The following is a 16,912-nucleotide window of genomic DNA, read 5'->3' as shown; positions in this document are numbered from 1 at the left end:
TTGCCCTTGCTGTCCAGTACTGAGGTAGCAGTGGACAGAGCACACGCACATGGCAGCCATGTAAACACAGGGCTGGGCTGCAGTTAAATGGGTACGGAGTGACTGTTACAAGGATTTACATGTTTTATGCCACTCACTACTATATTATTATAAGAAGTTTCACTGCAAGACACTGGAGCTTTGCCAGAACAAGGCCTTCCATTTGTTTGTAATTTATTTTGAGTTTTAGGTCATAAATCAAATTTTTTAAAGTTGTGTAAATCGTGTTTCATGAAGTAAAATATAATTATTTTTAAATTTATTTTTTAAGTGTTACACTGCCCAGTCACTTTGATGTGACTACTTGCCAAAGCCTGTATAACCACCTTTTGCAGTGCAAACTACTGAGAGGTGTGCAGGAAGAAAGTCACTGAGATTCTGGAATATACAGACAGGAAAGTGGAGTCGTGCTGACTCTAGTGCCATGGCCAGCTGTGGTAGGTTTCTCGATTGAGGATCCATGGCATGAAGAGCCTGATTTAGGTGGTCCCACAGATTCTCGATTGGATTTAAATCTGGGGAGTACAGTAATTTCACCCTGGTGCTCTTCGAACCATGCACATACACTGCGATCTGTGTGACACAATGCATTATCCTGTGATAGATGCTGTTGTGCTGAGGGTGAACATGGATCCCAAGGATAGATGCATGCTTCTGTTGTTTCACTGTGCCTTCCAGAATGACACCATGCAGGGAATGCCATGAAAACGTTCCCTGGATCATAACGCTCCTTCCTCTGCCTGGACCTATCCAACACCCAGGGTGTTTAGTTCCAGATGTTAGATGCCAATGACCATCTGTCCAGTGGAGTATAAAATGTGATTCATCTGAAACGATTACATGTTGCTACTCAATGGACATGTAGTTGTAGTATTGGTGTGCAAATTCCAGCCTTCGTTGCCAATGAACAGCAGTCAGCATGGTGCATGAACCAAGCACCTGCTCAGAAGGCCCATAGGTAGCAACGTTCACTGAGCACTCGGTGAGGAGACACTGTTGGTTGCCCCTTGGGTTATCTGGGCAGTCAGTGGTTCAGTAGATTCACATCTATTTGTCCGTTCACATCTCTGTAGCCATTGTTCACCCACATCATCCGTGACCCATGGTGCACCACAGTGTGTCACTTTGCCGTGCACAGCATACCTCGACCATAGCGACACGCAGACAGTTTACAAACTTAGCCGTTCTGGAAATTCTTCCATCCTTGGTATGGAAGACTTTGATCATGTGCATGGAACCTCAGATAAATTGCTCCATTTCTGCATTATGACAGACCCCTCCAGGCATACTTTATGTGCCCTCCACTGTTAATGCTGCCACGCGAGTGGGTATTGCATATTGACGTTGAACATAGGTGGTGGTCACGTCAGTGATACTGGACTGTGTATTTGGCTGATATTTTGAAATAGTGTGCTAATTAAAATATATTTTTGTCACCCATTGCCTGAAACTCCTTTGGAGGCAATTCATTGCTATTACAGTGAGGTTCTTTTAAAAATTATTGAAGTTATGTATGGTAGGTGTTACTTGGAAAGTAGCAACTGGTATTTTAAATAATTTGCCAGTGTACTGTTTCTGTTCAGGCCACACAATGTTTACATTTAGGAGCAATCGTGATAAAATTGACAATCATGATAAAATTGAATTACATATGAGAGAATTGTTATTTCTGACTTACTGTGTGCAGATGCATGATGTGGAATGAATTTTACCACCCAGTTTTATTTTGTCACTCGTGCTTTCAGACAGAAATAATGCGAAATGAATTTGAGAGGATGCAGCAACGCCTTCCAATGGATGTTTTGAGTATGAAGCGTTACGAACTTCCACCACCTCCTGCTGGTAAGATGACTGATATAGCTGCATGGACAGAGTGTGTTGAAAATTCCATGGCACAGTTAGAGCACCAAGCAACAAGGTATGCTGGTGAATATGTGAATCACCTTGTGGGGGGTAACTTAAGTTAGTTGATTGTGTTGCTCCATTGCCAGGAGACCACTATCCAACTGGTACTGATTGGTGCAAACTAAATGTTGGAAATTATAATCATTTCATAATTTATGGCTTGCAGTACACTATAACTGTAATACTAGTTTGCTCAGTATTACAATATTCCACACAGAAAAATTTAATTTTTTTGTTTCAGAATTTGTAATTTGGAACTGATGGTGGAATATGGTTGTGAAGCTTGGAAGGCGTATTTGGAGACATTGGTTCAGTTAGTTACACAGGCGCAGAAACAATTGCAGAGCATGAGGTAATGTAAAGGCTGTTGTGTGTTTGTGTGTGTTTTACAACCATATGATTTTCTTGTGAAGGGAAGAGAGGAGGTAGCAGTTGTTTCATGAAGAAAGCAAATTGTGCAAACTAGGCCGAAATATAGCTACAAAAAGTAAACTTTATTCCATTATCTGTGCAATTTGTCAAAGCAACTCGGACAAATTGTTGGGAAAAGAGGAAAAGGGAAGGAAAAATACAGAATTTTAATATTAAAAAAATTATTGTCTCGGGGCAATTACAGACAGAATATATTAAATGATATACAGGTGTGAGATAGTGGATAAAATGTGTTCGATTCTGTACTCTTAAGAAAAGTGCTGCATACAAAGAATTCAACATGATAGTATAATGTAACTGCTGAAATTCAAATTTCTGTGGTTGCTGAAGGACACAGGGTGAAGATTAGAATGACAAGTAAAGACACAGGAAGAGGAAATTGGGTAGGGGACGAAAGGGGAAGGTGTTTCAATAAAGGGAAACATAAGAATAGCAAAGAGACACAGAAGGACATAGAATAGTTTGAGGAAATGAAAGCTTGGCTTAAGATGATTTGGGAGAATTGGAGGCTGAAAGACAAGTATGTGTTAGATGGGTACTTGCCATTGTAGTAAGTTAGAAGCACTCAGTTGGAAAGAGAAGAGTGTATACTGAATGTCCCAGAAGGAATGGTCAATATTCAGAGATAAACCAAGAATGATCATTTGAAGAAAAAAGTGAGTAAACATGGGCTCTGAAATACCTACTGTAAGAACTAAGGGTGCATCATCTTCGATACTGTGAAACAAATCCTTTCTACTGCAATGTCTTTGCTTTCCATATTTTGGGAGGAGATAGTATTGACCAAAACAAGAAAAACTTTTCTCGTAAACATGGGCAGTAAAATGCATACGCTAATAGCTGTGAGCACTTCTTCGCTAGAAGATATGTTTCATAGTATTGAAAGTGAACAGCTGCTCATAAGGTATGCTTTTTAGAGTTCACGTTAACTAGAACATTTGGTTTGAATGATTGTACCCTGTCATGTTCCTGAGTATTGACATGTACAGCTACATATATACTCCTAAAAACAAAGATGATGTGACTTACCAAACGAAAGTGCTGGCAGGTCGATACACACACACAAACATACACACGAAATTCTAGCTTTCGCAACCAACGGTTGCTTCGTCAGGAAAGAGGGGGAAGGAGAGGGAAAGATGAAAGGATGTGGGTTTTAAGGGAGAGGGTAAGGAGTCATCCGAATCCCGGGAGCGGAAAGACTTACCTTGGGGGGAAAAAAGGACAGGTATACACTCGCGCGCGCGCGCACACACACATATCCATCCGCACATACACAGACACAAGCAGCAAAACCCACATCCTTTCATCTTTCCCTCTCCTTCACTCTTTCCTGACGAAGCAACCGTTGGTTGCGAAAGCTAGAATTTCGTGTGTATGTTTGTGTGTGTATCGACCTGCCAGCACTTTTGTTTGGTAAGTCACATCATCTTTGTTTTTAGATATATTTTTCCCACGTGGAATGTTTCCCTCTATTATATACATATATACTCCGCTAGCCACCAAGCGATGTGTGGCAGAGGGCACAATTTGCACCAGAGTCATATCGCCCCCCCCCCCTCCCCCTGTAACACTCATGGATCACGCGAGGGGAAAAAAGACTGTCTGAACGCCTCAGTACAAGCTCTAATTTCCCTTATCTTTGAATGGTGATCATTGCGCGATCTGAAAGTTGGTGGTAATAATATATGCTCTACATCCTCGGCGAAGATCGGATTTCAGAATTTAATGAGGAGCCCCTTCTGATTAGCGCGCCTTCTTTCTGCAAGTGTGTCCCACTTCAAACTTTCTATGAGATTTGTAATGCTCTCGCGATGGCTAAATGTACCAGTCACGAATCTTGCCGCTCTTCTTTGGACCTTCTCAATCTCTTGAATCAGACCCAACTGGTAAGGGTCCCATACAGACGAACAGTACTCTAAGATGGACAATCTAACATATTGTAAGCTATTTCCTTTGTTAAAGGACTGCATCGCTTCAGGATTCTACCAATAAACCGCAATCTACAGTTTGCCTTTTCATTCCATTTGAGATCATTTCGAATAGTCACACCCAGATACTTGACGGATGTTACTGCTTCCAAAGACTGGGAATTTATTTTGTACTTGTACATTAATGGGGATTTTCACCTCGTTATATGCAGTAGGTTATACTTACTAATGTTGAGAGATAACTGCCAGTCATTACACCAAGCATATATTTTCTGCAAATCCTCATTGATTTGTTCACAACTTTCATGTGATACTACTTTCCTGTAGACTACAGAATCATTGGCAAACAGTCTAATGCCGCTGTCAATACCATCAACCAGATCGTTTATGTAAATCGTAAAAAGCAGCGGACCTATTACACTGCCCTGGGGCACACCTGAAGTTACGCTTGTTTCTGTTGAAGTCACCCTGTCCAGGACGACATACTGCTCCCTGTCTGTTAGAAAACTATCTATCCAACCGCATATGTCATCTGATAGGCCGTAAGCGTGGACTTTTTGGAGCAAGTGACAGTGCGGAACTTAGTTGAACGCCTTTCAAAAGTCGAGAAATATGGCATCAAGTCGAGAAATATGGCATCAACCTGGGAGCCAGTATCTAGAGCCTGTTGTATATATCATGCACAAAGAGGGACAGCTGTGTCTTGCTTGACTACTACTTCCTAAAACCGTGCTGGTTTCTGCAGATGAGCTTCTCAGAGTCTAGAAAGGTCATTATGTCTGAATACACAATATGTTCCACGATTCTACATCAAATCAGTGTCAGTGAAATTGGCCGGTAATTATGTGCATCTGATTCTCTACCCTTTTTATATATTGCTATGATCTGGGTCTTCTTCCAGTCCCATGGAACTTTCCACTGTAGCACAGTCAACATAAAATCTTATGGGGATACTGTCTGGGCCAGATGCCTTCCTGGCGTCTAACAGTCTTAACTGTTTAACAATCCCAGATACACTAAACACTATGTCAGCCATCCTTGCCTTTGTTCAATAATTGAAAGGTGGAATGGTGCTGCAGTCCTCTACCATGAACGAATTTTTGACAGCAAAGTTTATAATTTCGGTCTTCTGTTTATCACCACCTGTTACATTATCTATACTGTCAGCAAGAGAAGGTATTGAATTATTCGGAGCGTTCATATATTTTACGTACAACCAAAATTTTGACAATTCATCCTGGGACACCCTGTATGATATAAAAGTTCCAGAAGCTCTGTACTCATCTTTTCATACATCAGTTGTTTCCAATTTTGTTACTGTTTCAGCTATTAGCAGGCAGATACTTCTAATAATTTTTTAACTAAGAATTAAACATGGCATGGAAAAAATTGTTTTTGTACTATAAAACAAATTATAAAGTAACTAACCATCTTTGTCATTACCTCTTCTTCCTTTTATTGACAGATGGAGGGTAATATGTCAAGTCAACCAATGAATTTGCTTCAAATTGTATTTTCTGATTTGTAATTTTGTTGCTTTATTAAAATATTCAATTTTTCCCTTGAACAGCTCAGTATACAGCAAGAATTGAATGGGCTCATTACCTGTGTGTACACGTGCAGTCTCTAAAGTGTTTTGTATCTATCAGCTGTTTGCTGAATATTAGCAACAAGCTGTAAAGCTTAGTTTTCCTTGACTTTACTTTAATATAAAAATTGTCATATTGAAAGTGTTCTGTGTTGTTTCTGCAGTTAAGAGTGAAGTGTCCAACCAGGATCCTTATAAGGATTGCTTATTGCAAATACTCAGTTCAAATTCTTGCTGCATATTAGTGCAGTATTGGGTAGTTAAACATGTGATACCCTAGTTTGGAGTAATTATTGTGTTCATGAAGTAACTGTTCCCCCTTTCCTCCCTTCTTATTAAAATTATATTATGAGTTACGTTAAACATCTTGATAGGTAAGAAGCTTATTAATGTTGCAGCCCCTAAATTTAACAACATTAATAAGCAGTTCTTGATTCGCAACGTAAGTGTACAATAGAATAAGTTAGGAAATGTGCATTGATACATTGTCATGCATGCATCAGTTATTATTTAGTGTTTATACCTTTATTAATTTTCCCTAATTATCTCTGGAAATGCAAATAAATATATATGTGGTTTTGTACCAGGTAATTCTTTTTTATGCTGGTGGTTCTCATATTCTTCTGTTGGCAGTCATAAATTAACCTTCAATGTAAATTTGCTTACCAGCCTGAGAGCTAGTAGTAAATTTGTAGTACAGTGACTGAGGAATCTGTAACAATCAGTACAAGTAATACTCTTAACCTTTAACTAGTACAGGACCTTGCTTATTGTTCCTCCCCATTCTTCTCTTAGAGTCAGAGAAAATGTTACGCCAATTAAAAAAAATCTTTATCTTTTGCTATGGAAACAGCATGCTAATCAGTTAGAAATTTAGTACGAGGGTCACTTCCAAAGAAATGCACACTGTATTTTTATAAAAATAGTTTTCATTCTGCATGTGTGAAAGTTTTATAGTGTATAGATACAGCCTTCCCACTTGTTTTCAAACTTAGTTCAACCTGTTCCCGTGAGTGGCGCTGTCACAGCATGTCATAAAGATGGCTGCTACTCTTAAAGTTCGTCAGAAGCAACGTGCTGTGAAAATGAGACAGTGGGGAAACATACACAAGAGGCTGAAAAAGGTGTATGGAGATGCTGCTGTCGATCGCAGTAAAGTTAGTTGGTGGGCAAGCAGGTTACGTGATGAAAGCGGGCATGGCAATATTGAGGATTGTCATCACAGTGGCAGGCCTTGTACTGCACACACTCCAGACAATGTGCAGAGAGTTAACGAATTGGTGACTGCTAACAGACGCATCACAGTGAACGAATTGTCACACTACGTTGGGATAGGGGAAGGAAGTGTTTGCAGAATACTGAAAGTGTTGGCATTAAAAAAGGTTTGTGCCAGGTGGGTTCCCAGGATGTTGACAGTGGCTCATAAGGAAACAAGAAAAACAGTACGCAGCGAACTTTTAGAACAGTACGAGAATGGTGGAGAGGAATTTCTTGGAAGAATTGTGACAGGTGATGAAACATGGCTCCATCCTTTTTCACCAGAGATGAAGAGGCAATCAATGGAGTGCCATCATGCAAATTCACCAAGGAAAAAAAAAAAAAAAAGCAAAGCCACACCTTCTGCTGGAAAATTTATGGCTACGGTGATTTTAGATTCCGAAGGACTCTTGCTTGTGGACATCATGCCAAGTGGAACCACCATAAATTCTGATGAATATGTGACGACACTGAAGAAACTTCAAGCTCGACTGAGTCGTGTTAGACCACATCGGCAAAAGCAGGATGTTTTGCTGTTGCATGTCAATGCACCGGCCACCTGTCAATCAAAAAACCATGGAAGTGTTCACAAAACACGGATGGACAACACTGAAACACCCTCCTTACAGTCCTGACCTGGCTCCATGTGACTATCATCTTTTTGGGAAACTGAAAGACACTCTTCGTGGAACAAGGTTTGAAGATGATGACTCCCTTGTGCACAGTGGCTCCAACAGGGTGGTCCAGAATTTCACCATGCGAGTATACAGGTGCTGGTTCCAAGATATGGCGTAAAGCAGTTGAGAGGGATGGAAATTATGTGGAGAAATGAAAATATTGTTCCTAAAGGGTGTATACACACACTGTAAAACTTTCAAACATATGGAATAAAAGATGTATTAAAAAAAAATAGTGTGCATTTTGAGTGACCTTGTATAAGCACTATTTTTCTTTTTCATTTAGTAGTTTCACATTTTCACACTTCTGTTTAAATTTCTCATCTTGCCTGTAGTTAATCAAGTGTCATCTCTGGTGCTGCAATTTATCTTCTGATCTCTCTTTACTCGAGGAAGTTGTTTTCAGTTTTGTGCCACACCTCTTTGTGGATGACCTCCCTTGGTCTTTTTATGATTGAAAATAAAGTTATCATGCCTTTCTCTTTCTCCTCTTTCATTCTCTGGACACACAGTTCCCTGGTCTTAAGGGTTACATTAATTTATGCTTGTGTGATTGGATCTATTTTGTCTTTCACACTAGCAATATAATTATCTTCCTTATTTGGTTGAAACAGTATGAATGGCTGACAGGCAATGAGTCAAGGTTTTGAGTTTGAGAGTTAATTGCTAAAATGAATGGTGCCAACCTGCTAACCTCATTTTGTTTAGTAATATGTACATTTTCTTCTTTATATTCATTGAATAATCGTTTATTGTGATTTGAATGAAATGTTAACTTTTGTTTTTGCTTCTCACTTTGTTAAATATCAGTAATGTGGTATGTATGTCATAACTGATAGAATTGGTGTTAATGTTTGCTTCTTAAAAATGTTTGTTTTGACTGTGTATTCAGAATATCTTTGATGAAACATACTGACTGGTGCCAAAATTTGATTTTCTAATTTCAGAACTTATCACCATTTCCTAAAATTAACTAGTAATTTATGTACTTTGAGGGATGTCACTTGAGCTTACTATCAGTAAACTCAAGTGCTGATGCAGGAACCTTTAAATAAGTAAATAGTGATTAATATTTTTGTCCTTCTTCAGGAAGCAAATTCAAGAGATTAACTGGCAGCGAAAAAACATGCAAACTCAAGGTGGTGACAAACTGAGGCAGCTTGAAGCACAGTGGGTAGGCCTTGTGAGTAAAAACTATGAAATAGAACAAGCGTGTGCACAATTAGAAAAGGAAGTGGAAAAAGTGAGGCCAAAGAAAACAGAAACTAACAATGAATGAATGAAGTTTTGCTACAACTTTGTATTAAAAAGAATCTGATTTACTGTAACAATATATTTATTGCATACATGGTATGTTCTGTATATTACATATGTACAGCAGTAAAATCATGTGAAACATATTTAGTCTTGTCTTTCATTTCTCCTTTATACATATGTACTAAATTATCTATTAAAGCAGACTAAAAAGGCAAGACTGGCCACTAAAAATAAATTTTGCCATCAATATTTCTCTCAATAAATAGTCAGTCACATACATTGTCCTACAAATAATTACAAGTAAATTAACCGTCTTTATTAGTAGACAATCAAGTGAATTATTTCCCTGATGAACGTCTTCAGCAAAATTCAGGCACTCATTTCTCTTCTTTCGGGGGCCTGTCACAATGAAGTCTCGCTAGCTCCAGAACTCTGAGAATGGCTTCCCGAAGGTGGTATCTGTGGAACTTGGTAATTGTTTACTTTGTGGGCACAAGTCTCCTCTTCTAAAATACATATTCTTTGCTTCAGTGTCCTGACCTGTAAAAAGATTTAAGAATTTTATAAATGTGCTGTATGATCAAAATATAAGGGACAGTCCTATGAAAAGAAGAAACTAAGTTTCCCCATTCATCAAAAAACCAAATTCAATGTATATGTTTATTAGTTTCAGAAATATGTGTGCCAAATCGGATGATTCTTTTTGTTACACACTGTACTAAGGTGTTCAAACAGATGCTGCTGCTTTCTTCACTATCATGCAGCTTAATGTAAATTCAGTTGTAACATGTACTCTGCACATTAGCCTACCTTAATATTGAACATATGGTCCCCAATTCACATTTTGCTGTTGCAATTTTTTACTATTCCGGTTGCTTTTATGATGTGTTACTACCACAGTAATTAAGTTCTTAACTTTCAAGTGCAAAGTAAAATATTTTCTATTTGTAACTACCCAACACTGTTCATTCACTATTCTTTATTCTGTCTGGTCATGCTGATAATTGCATGTCTGTCTCCTGTACACATGTTTATTTCCTACTGCATACTACAAATATCTCACGGTGCCAGTAAATCGTATTTTCCTTAATGAATGATACATTCGATATACTGTAATTTCTAAGTATACAAGAGGGGGAAAAAGAAAACCAAGAGAGCAGTAACAGAAAAGTAAACCTGTAGTGCAAAAAGGCCATGTACTATATTAAAAGTACAATTCTTTAATGCAACTGGATGTGGTACAACAAAACAAAGTAAGGCCTAATGGTGCCTTTCAAACAATCCACTTTTGTAGTGAAGTTATAGTAATAAAGCAATATTTTAGTTCTCTGTGGTCCATCAAACCACATATTGTTTTTTACCATATGATTCCCTCCCCCTTTTCGTCATACACTGTCACACGAGTAAGTCTTTGCTTGAGAACCCCCTGGTACACCTCTCGCCTTGGCACCACAAGTGTCGGTTTGTGTCACTTGAGCCATAAACTGGCCCTGATATTAGTGTGACTACCTAATGATAAAATTAAGCAACCAAGCCTCAGCTCACTGTAACTTAAATGTTCCTCATTCCACATACTTTAACTCATTAGGTTATAGCATTTTTTAATGATTGCTATAAATAGGGACAAAAAAAATCCGTGTTATTTTATGGCCAAAATCAGTGTTATTTTTTGCACTTTTCGGTGTTATTTTCTGGCAAGCTTTTTATATCATCAGTTATCTGATCCGTTTTTCTCATATTTGACCATTTTTCAATGCTATATTGAAAATGGAACTATTTCTAAGATAGGGTGGGCCAAACGTGAAACAAGTGTAGAGAAAAATTATTTTATCAAAAATTTGACACAAATAATTATTTAAAAAACAAACACCAAAGGTAAAAATAAAAATAACAGTATGATGCAGATATTTTATTGATGACGTTTCCTGCTTCTTCATATCATTCTTGAGCCGTGGAGACCACAGAAGCCGGTCTCCGCTGCTCAAGAATGATCTGAAGATACACTAGGAGCATGAAAATGTGTCATCAGTAAGGTATCTGCAACAGACTATTATTTACATTTTTAACATTTGTATACTGTTGCTGCACTTGGCCAGAATGGTGTGGTGTGATACATATATTTTAAATACTGGGAAAAAACTATTTATCAATAACGTATCCAGCAGATAAAAAAATATACATTACTTCCCTTTTTTTCAGGTCCACAATCAATTTTTGACACTCGACAATTTTTCTCATAGACTTAAAATATTTATACTAAATGGCTGAAATTTCTTATGGAATAAGAATAATGAAACTTAGAAGAAAATCTTTTAATGTAAAGAAAAATGTCTGCTTTTGCAATGCTATTCTTAATAAATAAAATGTCTTGGCTGCATCACCAAGAAGGCTTAAGGTTATTTTTTAAGTATTCCTAAGTTACAAAATACTTATAAACATTTACAAAAGGTATTTAACTTGGGTTAAAAATAAGAAAATTTAATTTTCTTAATCTTTTTTTTTTATGGTCGCTCAGACATATACAACTGGTAGTAAGACTCATTTATGTACTGCATTTTCAGCTGTTTTTACCAAGATCTGCACAAAGAGGGTGAAAACAGTATGCTTACCTTACTATTAACAATGAAGTGTAAACGTGAAATATCCAAACGCGGGAACTGCAATAGCTTCGAAACAATTGAAAAATGCGCCACAAACAAAACATGAGTCAAGTGAAGTGTATCCCCACTCTAACTCAGACAGCTGTGCGCATCTGCGAATCTGGCAGCTTGGCAGTGTCAGAAAATTTTTTCCGGGTAGATGCTGGCTGCTTCCTCTCATTGTTTATACACCAAACAGCCACACTCCAAGTAGCCAGAAGTAGGAGTAGGTGCTGCTTATACGCGATTTCAACTCTGTGAATGGGCGGCAAGCTGTCTGGTAACTGCTTAAACGAACCTTATTTCAATGAAATCGATAACACATGCAGAAAAATACGCACTCATCCACAAGGGTTGGCAACGAGCATACGCAAAACAGTTGTCCTGCCAATGAATGGTCTCTGTAAAATTGACTAATGGCTTAAACACAATCGTGTACAATATTAACGTGGTTTGCGTACTATTACAGAGTACACCTTTTTCTTTGTTTGGATGATTTGAGAAAGGGTTCTGATATATGAAACTGATTATCAATTAAACAAAAGTAACTGAATTTTGCAACTTTGGCTGTTTTCTACATAGAACTGATTAACTCAAGTTGCTGTCCTGTTATTAATCCAGCGTGCTGGAAATCCAAAAAGGTTACTTTTATAGCTGTTCGTTTCCGTCATAGAAATTAACGCTGTCCTGTAAAACACCTGCCTCACCAACCATTCGGAACTCATCACATATTAGGAAATAAACACCCAAATATTTATTTCATTCTTCAATCTCTAATCAGACGGAAATGCGCCATTTATTGCAGAACATACTTGTATTACACTTTCGGATTTTTTCCTTTACTTTTACTTTGAAAAGTGGAAGAGTTGTAAGCTCAATGATTGACGACGGTGTTAGCAGTGTTTGCGCTCACCCTCCTTCCAAATACTTGCATTACATTCATAACAAAAGACTGAGACAGTGTTAACTATGATACGATGGGAAAAAAAAAATATATATTAGCACGCAGTGGAACACAAACTTCCATTCGTATCGTAAACCACGGAACTATCCATTACGTCATGGCTTACTCATTCGGCTACTGTCTCGTCTCAATGATCATATTTCTTCAAGCCTTCTATCATTTCTGTGTTATTAACTGCATTTAATAAACATTGGTGCTGTGTTTGTGATAGATTTTCATTACGGCATTGCTTCAAAATGGCATACTGCGGCACATACACTGCAAAAGAAATAAATAATCTAAATTCACACAGTGGTTGTTTGTACGCGCTCGCAAAAGTTGATAGTCCACTAGTTACATCGTGACTGCATATCGTAGTGCGACAGTTGAACATAGAACATTTCAACATTAAATGTCATTAGATTTACGACACTTCTTATGTTGAAAAACTCCGATTTTACGTTACTTCCTTAAAAACCACCAAATTCGCATTATTCCGCATTATCATTTAAACAAATTTTTCCTGTCCCTAGCTATAAAGCATTAGTTACCAAACTTACAAAGCTTCTGAGTTGCCGCACTGAGCTGTAAAACTCTGAATAGCCAATGAACTTCTATATGAAGCAGTAGATCACAATACAGCCAATTCAGTTCATCAGTCAGTGCTGTGAACAAACCTCTCAGAGTTTCTTGTATTCTAACTTAGTTTATTGTTCATGCTCGAAAATTTTTCCATGCAGTGACTGCTTTCAGTGGTAATGCAGAAATTTTGGAAAGCTTCTGTGATTATAACACAAGGTTATGAATACCTTCTCTCCACCTACTGTCACAGTAGCTGCATCAGTTGCTAAGCCCATGAACTACTTTACAGGAATAGTTTCAGAATTGGTAAGATCTATGTCGTGTAGTGCGCCCTGTCAGTGGTACAATCTTAAACAATTCCTCTCTTATTTTAAAATTATCAAATGCAATTGATGCAAAAATGGCCAACTGAGCTGTGCTCAACTATATCAGTTATTTCAGCAAGCTGCAGGAAAAAATAGCTGCAGCAATCAAAGTCGGTTGTAAATTGTGTAGTAATGTCAAATCTCTTAAACCCCCCCCCCCCCCCCATTACTGTACTTGCAGAAAGCCATACAGACTTAATAGCAGGCATTATCTTAATTTTATTTTTGAAACGTCAAATAATGATTTCAGAGTGTAACTGGATAGATAAAAAGTCTTGCGCCAGCAAGATGACACGTATACAAAAAAAAAAAAAAAACTTGTATGCAAGCCTTCAGAGTCGGTGGCTCCTTCTTTCTGCAGAATGGTCGAAGAGAAAGGAAGAGGAGTGAAGGAAAAAGACTTGGAGAGGTTCAGGAGAAGAGGTAGAGCTTCGGAGAGTCACCCAGAACCCTGGGTCACAGACTTACTGGACCAGACAAGGGTTTTTTTTTTTTTGTGCGTGTTCTCCTGCCACTGCTTGGTGAGTGAATTTTTTATCCATCCAATTACATTATATTGTCAAATAATGAATCTGCTGCCTCTAAAATGCAGTTGTTAGACTGTGCAATAATTTTTTAAACTTGGAATGTCACCTCATTTGCTGCTTTATTCATGTCTAATGGTTTCTTAAAAAAAAAAAAAAATGATTGCTGAGCATTAAGTTTGATTTTGGATGCCTTATCTTTTCTTTCCTTAGAATGGAATCCAGTGAGAGAGCCTTTTCAACCCTTGAGTGAATGGTTCTGAAGTGATATTTGATGTTCAATTTCATTCCAGCTGATACACTTGCACAGCATGGTAAACTCGTTAGCAGTTGTCAGACACACACACACACACACACACACACACACACACACACACACACACACACACACACAATGCCAATATTTGAATGCTAAAGCCTGTTCATCCTGATCATGAAAGTAGTAGTAGTAGTAGTAGTAGTAGTAAATCAGTCACTTTACCTGTGAAGCGTGTCTGTCAACCATTGCCAGCATTTGCTGTTCAAGCTTTTTCAGTCGAGTTTGATATTTCTTTTTTGAGCGTTCCAGTGTTTGGACAAGTGCACTGAAACAAAATAGTATGATATATTCAGTTCACTGCGAAGTCTATGACAGCAAACTTATTATCATAGTAACTACCTGTTGGCTTTTTTGAGGTCATTAACGAGATCAGCAGACTGTTGATGCCTCATTTCAGAGTTCTTGCTGACTTTTTCCAGTGTAGAAACTAGTTCCTGTAACCTCTCCTTCAATCGAGCTTCCCTCCTTAATGCTTCTGACAGTTCAGATGTCATTTCCTCCACACATTCATTATCATCCATAGTGATTACTTTTCTCTTCTCCTGTAAAATAATAAATGCACTGGCAGTGTGTCCTTTTATGAGTGACATAAAGAATGAATAATGCTGTTTATTCTACCGTGAGTCCCAATAATAATAATAATATTTTTTATTTATTTATTTATTTTTTTTTTTTTGCAAAATTGACCTTTATCATCATAGTAAGCAATGAATACAAGAAATAGGGAAAAAAGGTAAACAATTAATTATTTTATAGAGGTGATTTCACTTTGGAAGCACTGGGACATATAGAATGAATTTTTCACTCTGCAGCGGAGTGTGCGCTGATTTCCTGCAGACTAAAACTGTGTGCAACCGATAGTTGAACTCAGGACCTTTGCCTTTTGTGGGCAGGTGCTGTACCACACAAGTTTTAATCTGCCAGGAAGTTTCAGATCTGCTGCAAAGTGAAAATTTCATTCTGGAAACATCCCCCAGGCTGTGGCAAAGCCATGTCTCTGCAATATTCTTTCTTCCAGGAGTGCTAGTTCTGAAAGTTTTGCAGGAGAGCTTCTGTGAAGTTTGGAAGGTAGGAGACTAGCTACTGGCAGAATTAAAGTTGTGAGGGCAGGTCATGAATCGTACTTGGGCAGCTCAGATGGTATACTTGCCCGTGAAAGTCAAAGGTCCCAAGTTCGAGTCTCGGTCTTGCACACAATTTTAATCTACAAGGAAGTTGCACTGAGACATATAATTTTTGACCACTCATCATTTCATGAGTTATATATGAAAGAAATTTCACAATTTTTTTTTCTAGGCACACTCACACATCTCTAAACTTTCATGACGTCATAATGCCTCAAACAAAATATAGTCCTCAAAATGGGCATAAAATTTAATAAATTTATATTGAAAGTACATACTGCTCCAGTGGCATTATTTTAAAACCAGTCATAGAAGCAGTAGTTCAAAATCAAATTTGTCACAGAGAACCTTAAGCAACATTAAGAAAAGGATAGATTGATACTCACCATAAGGATGATACGTAGAGATGTTGCCGTAGCCAGGCACAACCAAAAGACTTTACACACAGACAGACAGACAGACAGAGAGAGAGAGAGAGAGAGAGAGAGAGAGAGAGAGCTCGCATGATGTACATGTGACTGCTACCAACAGCAGCCCCAACCAGAATGTGACAGTCATGTGAATAGCACTCTGGAGTTGGATGGGATGGGATGGGATGGGATGGTGGGGTACAGGTTGGAGGAGAGAAGAGTGCTGTCTGGCATGGCATGTGGGTACTATAGTTCAATTCTTTTATCTTGGCGGCTCGCGCATGCCCACCCAGACGCGGGAGATTGCTGCCTTGCCAAGTTGCAAACAATGCACGCGCCAAGAGAAACAGCGCCATAGTATAGTACAGTTCGCAAACTCACATTTAGGGGGGAGCGTGCAGTTTATGAAGTAAAGCCACCACAGCCCCATTAACCCTTTCGCTGCTACAGAGACGTACTCCCCGCATTCCACGCTGCGCGCTATTTTGTCATCACTGCACTGCTCGCCTGTGCTGACACATGGTGTTCCGACTGCTTTGACACTTATCATTCGATTTTTCAAAAACTATTTGGCCCAAAAATTTGATTTTTACACATCTTCTTGACTGATACCTTCCCCCCATAAATGACTTAATTTTGTTTCAATGTTTAACGCAGTTATTGTGCAACATTAAATGTAGTAAACCATTGCACGAAATTTTGAAGAGTTTGCAGAAGTAAAAGTCCATAGCGTATATTTTCCGTATGGTCGATTTTAGTTGCCACAATATTGACAATGAAATGTGGACAAGATACCTAAATTTCATATAAAATTTACTGTATAACAATATCTCATTTAATTTAAGTACCAGATAGGTGTCGTATCTAATATTGAGAAATATTCCGTCTTTCACGACTGTAATAAAAGTTTTATTTATGCC

The 16,912-nt window shown here is 38.2% G+C and overlaps 2 protein-coding genes across 3 annotated transcripts in view; one reads left to right on the top strand and one right to left on the bottom strand.

Moving 5' to 3' along the window:
- The window catches only part of LOC126252917 (pre-mRNA-splicing factor SPF27-like), a 32,069-nt gene extending 22,840 nt beyond the window's left edge, over nt 1-9,229 (top strand). The window contains exons 3-5 of the mRNA XM_049953906.1: nt 1,785-1,957; nt 2,186-2,296; nt 8,919-9,229. Of these exons, the coding sequence (XP_049809863.1) occupies nt 1,785-1,957; nt 2,186-2,296; nt 8,919-9,108 (474 nt within the window). The 3' untranslated portion in view covers nt 9,109-9,229. The remainder of the gene's footprint in view (nt 1-1,784; nt 1,958-2,185; nt 2,297-8,918) is intronic.
- The window catches only part of LOC126252905 (colorectal mutant cancer protein), a 643,915-nt gene continuing 636,150 nt past the window's right edge, over nt 9,148-16,912 (bottom strand). For both annotated transcript variants that reach the window (XM_049953885.1, XM_049953895.1), the window contains exons 14-16: nt 14,798-15,000; nt 14,621-14,723; nt 9,148-9,626 (exon numbers count right to left, since the gene is read on the bottom strand). In XM_049953885.1, coding sequence (XP_049809842.1) covers nt 9,489-9,626; nt 14,621-14,723; nt 14,798-15,000 — 444 coding nt within the window. In that variant the 3' untranslated portion in view covers nt 9,148-9,488. The remainder of the gene's footprint in view (nt 9,627-14,620; nt 14,724-14,797; nt 15,001-16,912) is intronic.

Source organism: Schistocerca nitens, chromosome 1 (assembly GCF_023898315.1).
Source record: "Schistocerca nitens isolate TAMUIC-IGC-003100 chromosome 1, iqSchNite1.1, whole genome shotgun sequence".
NCBI classification, from domain to species: Eukaryota; Metazoa; Arthropoda; class Insecta; order Orthoptera; family Acrididae; genus Schistocerca; species Schistocerca nitens.
Note: the sequence above shows the minus strand (reverse complement) of the source record. Positions and strands in the feature narration are given on the sequence as shown.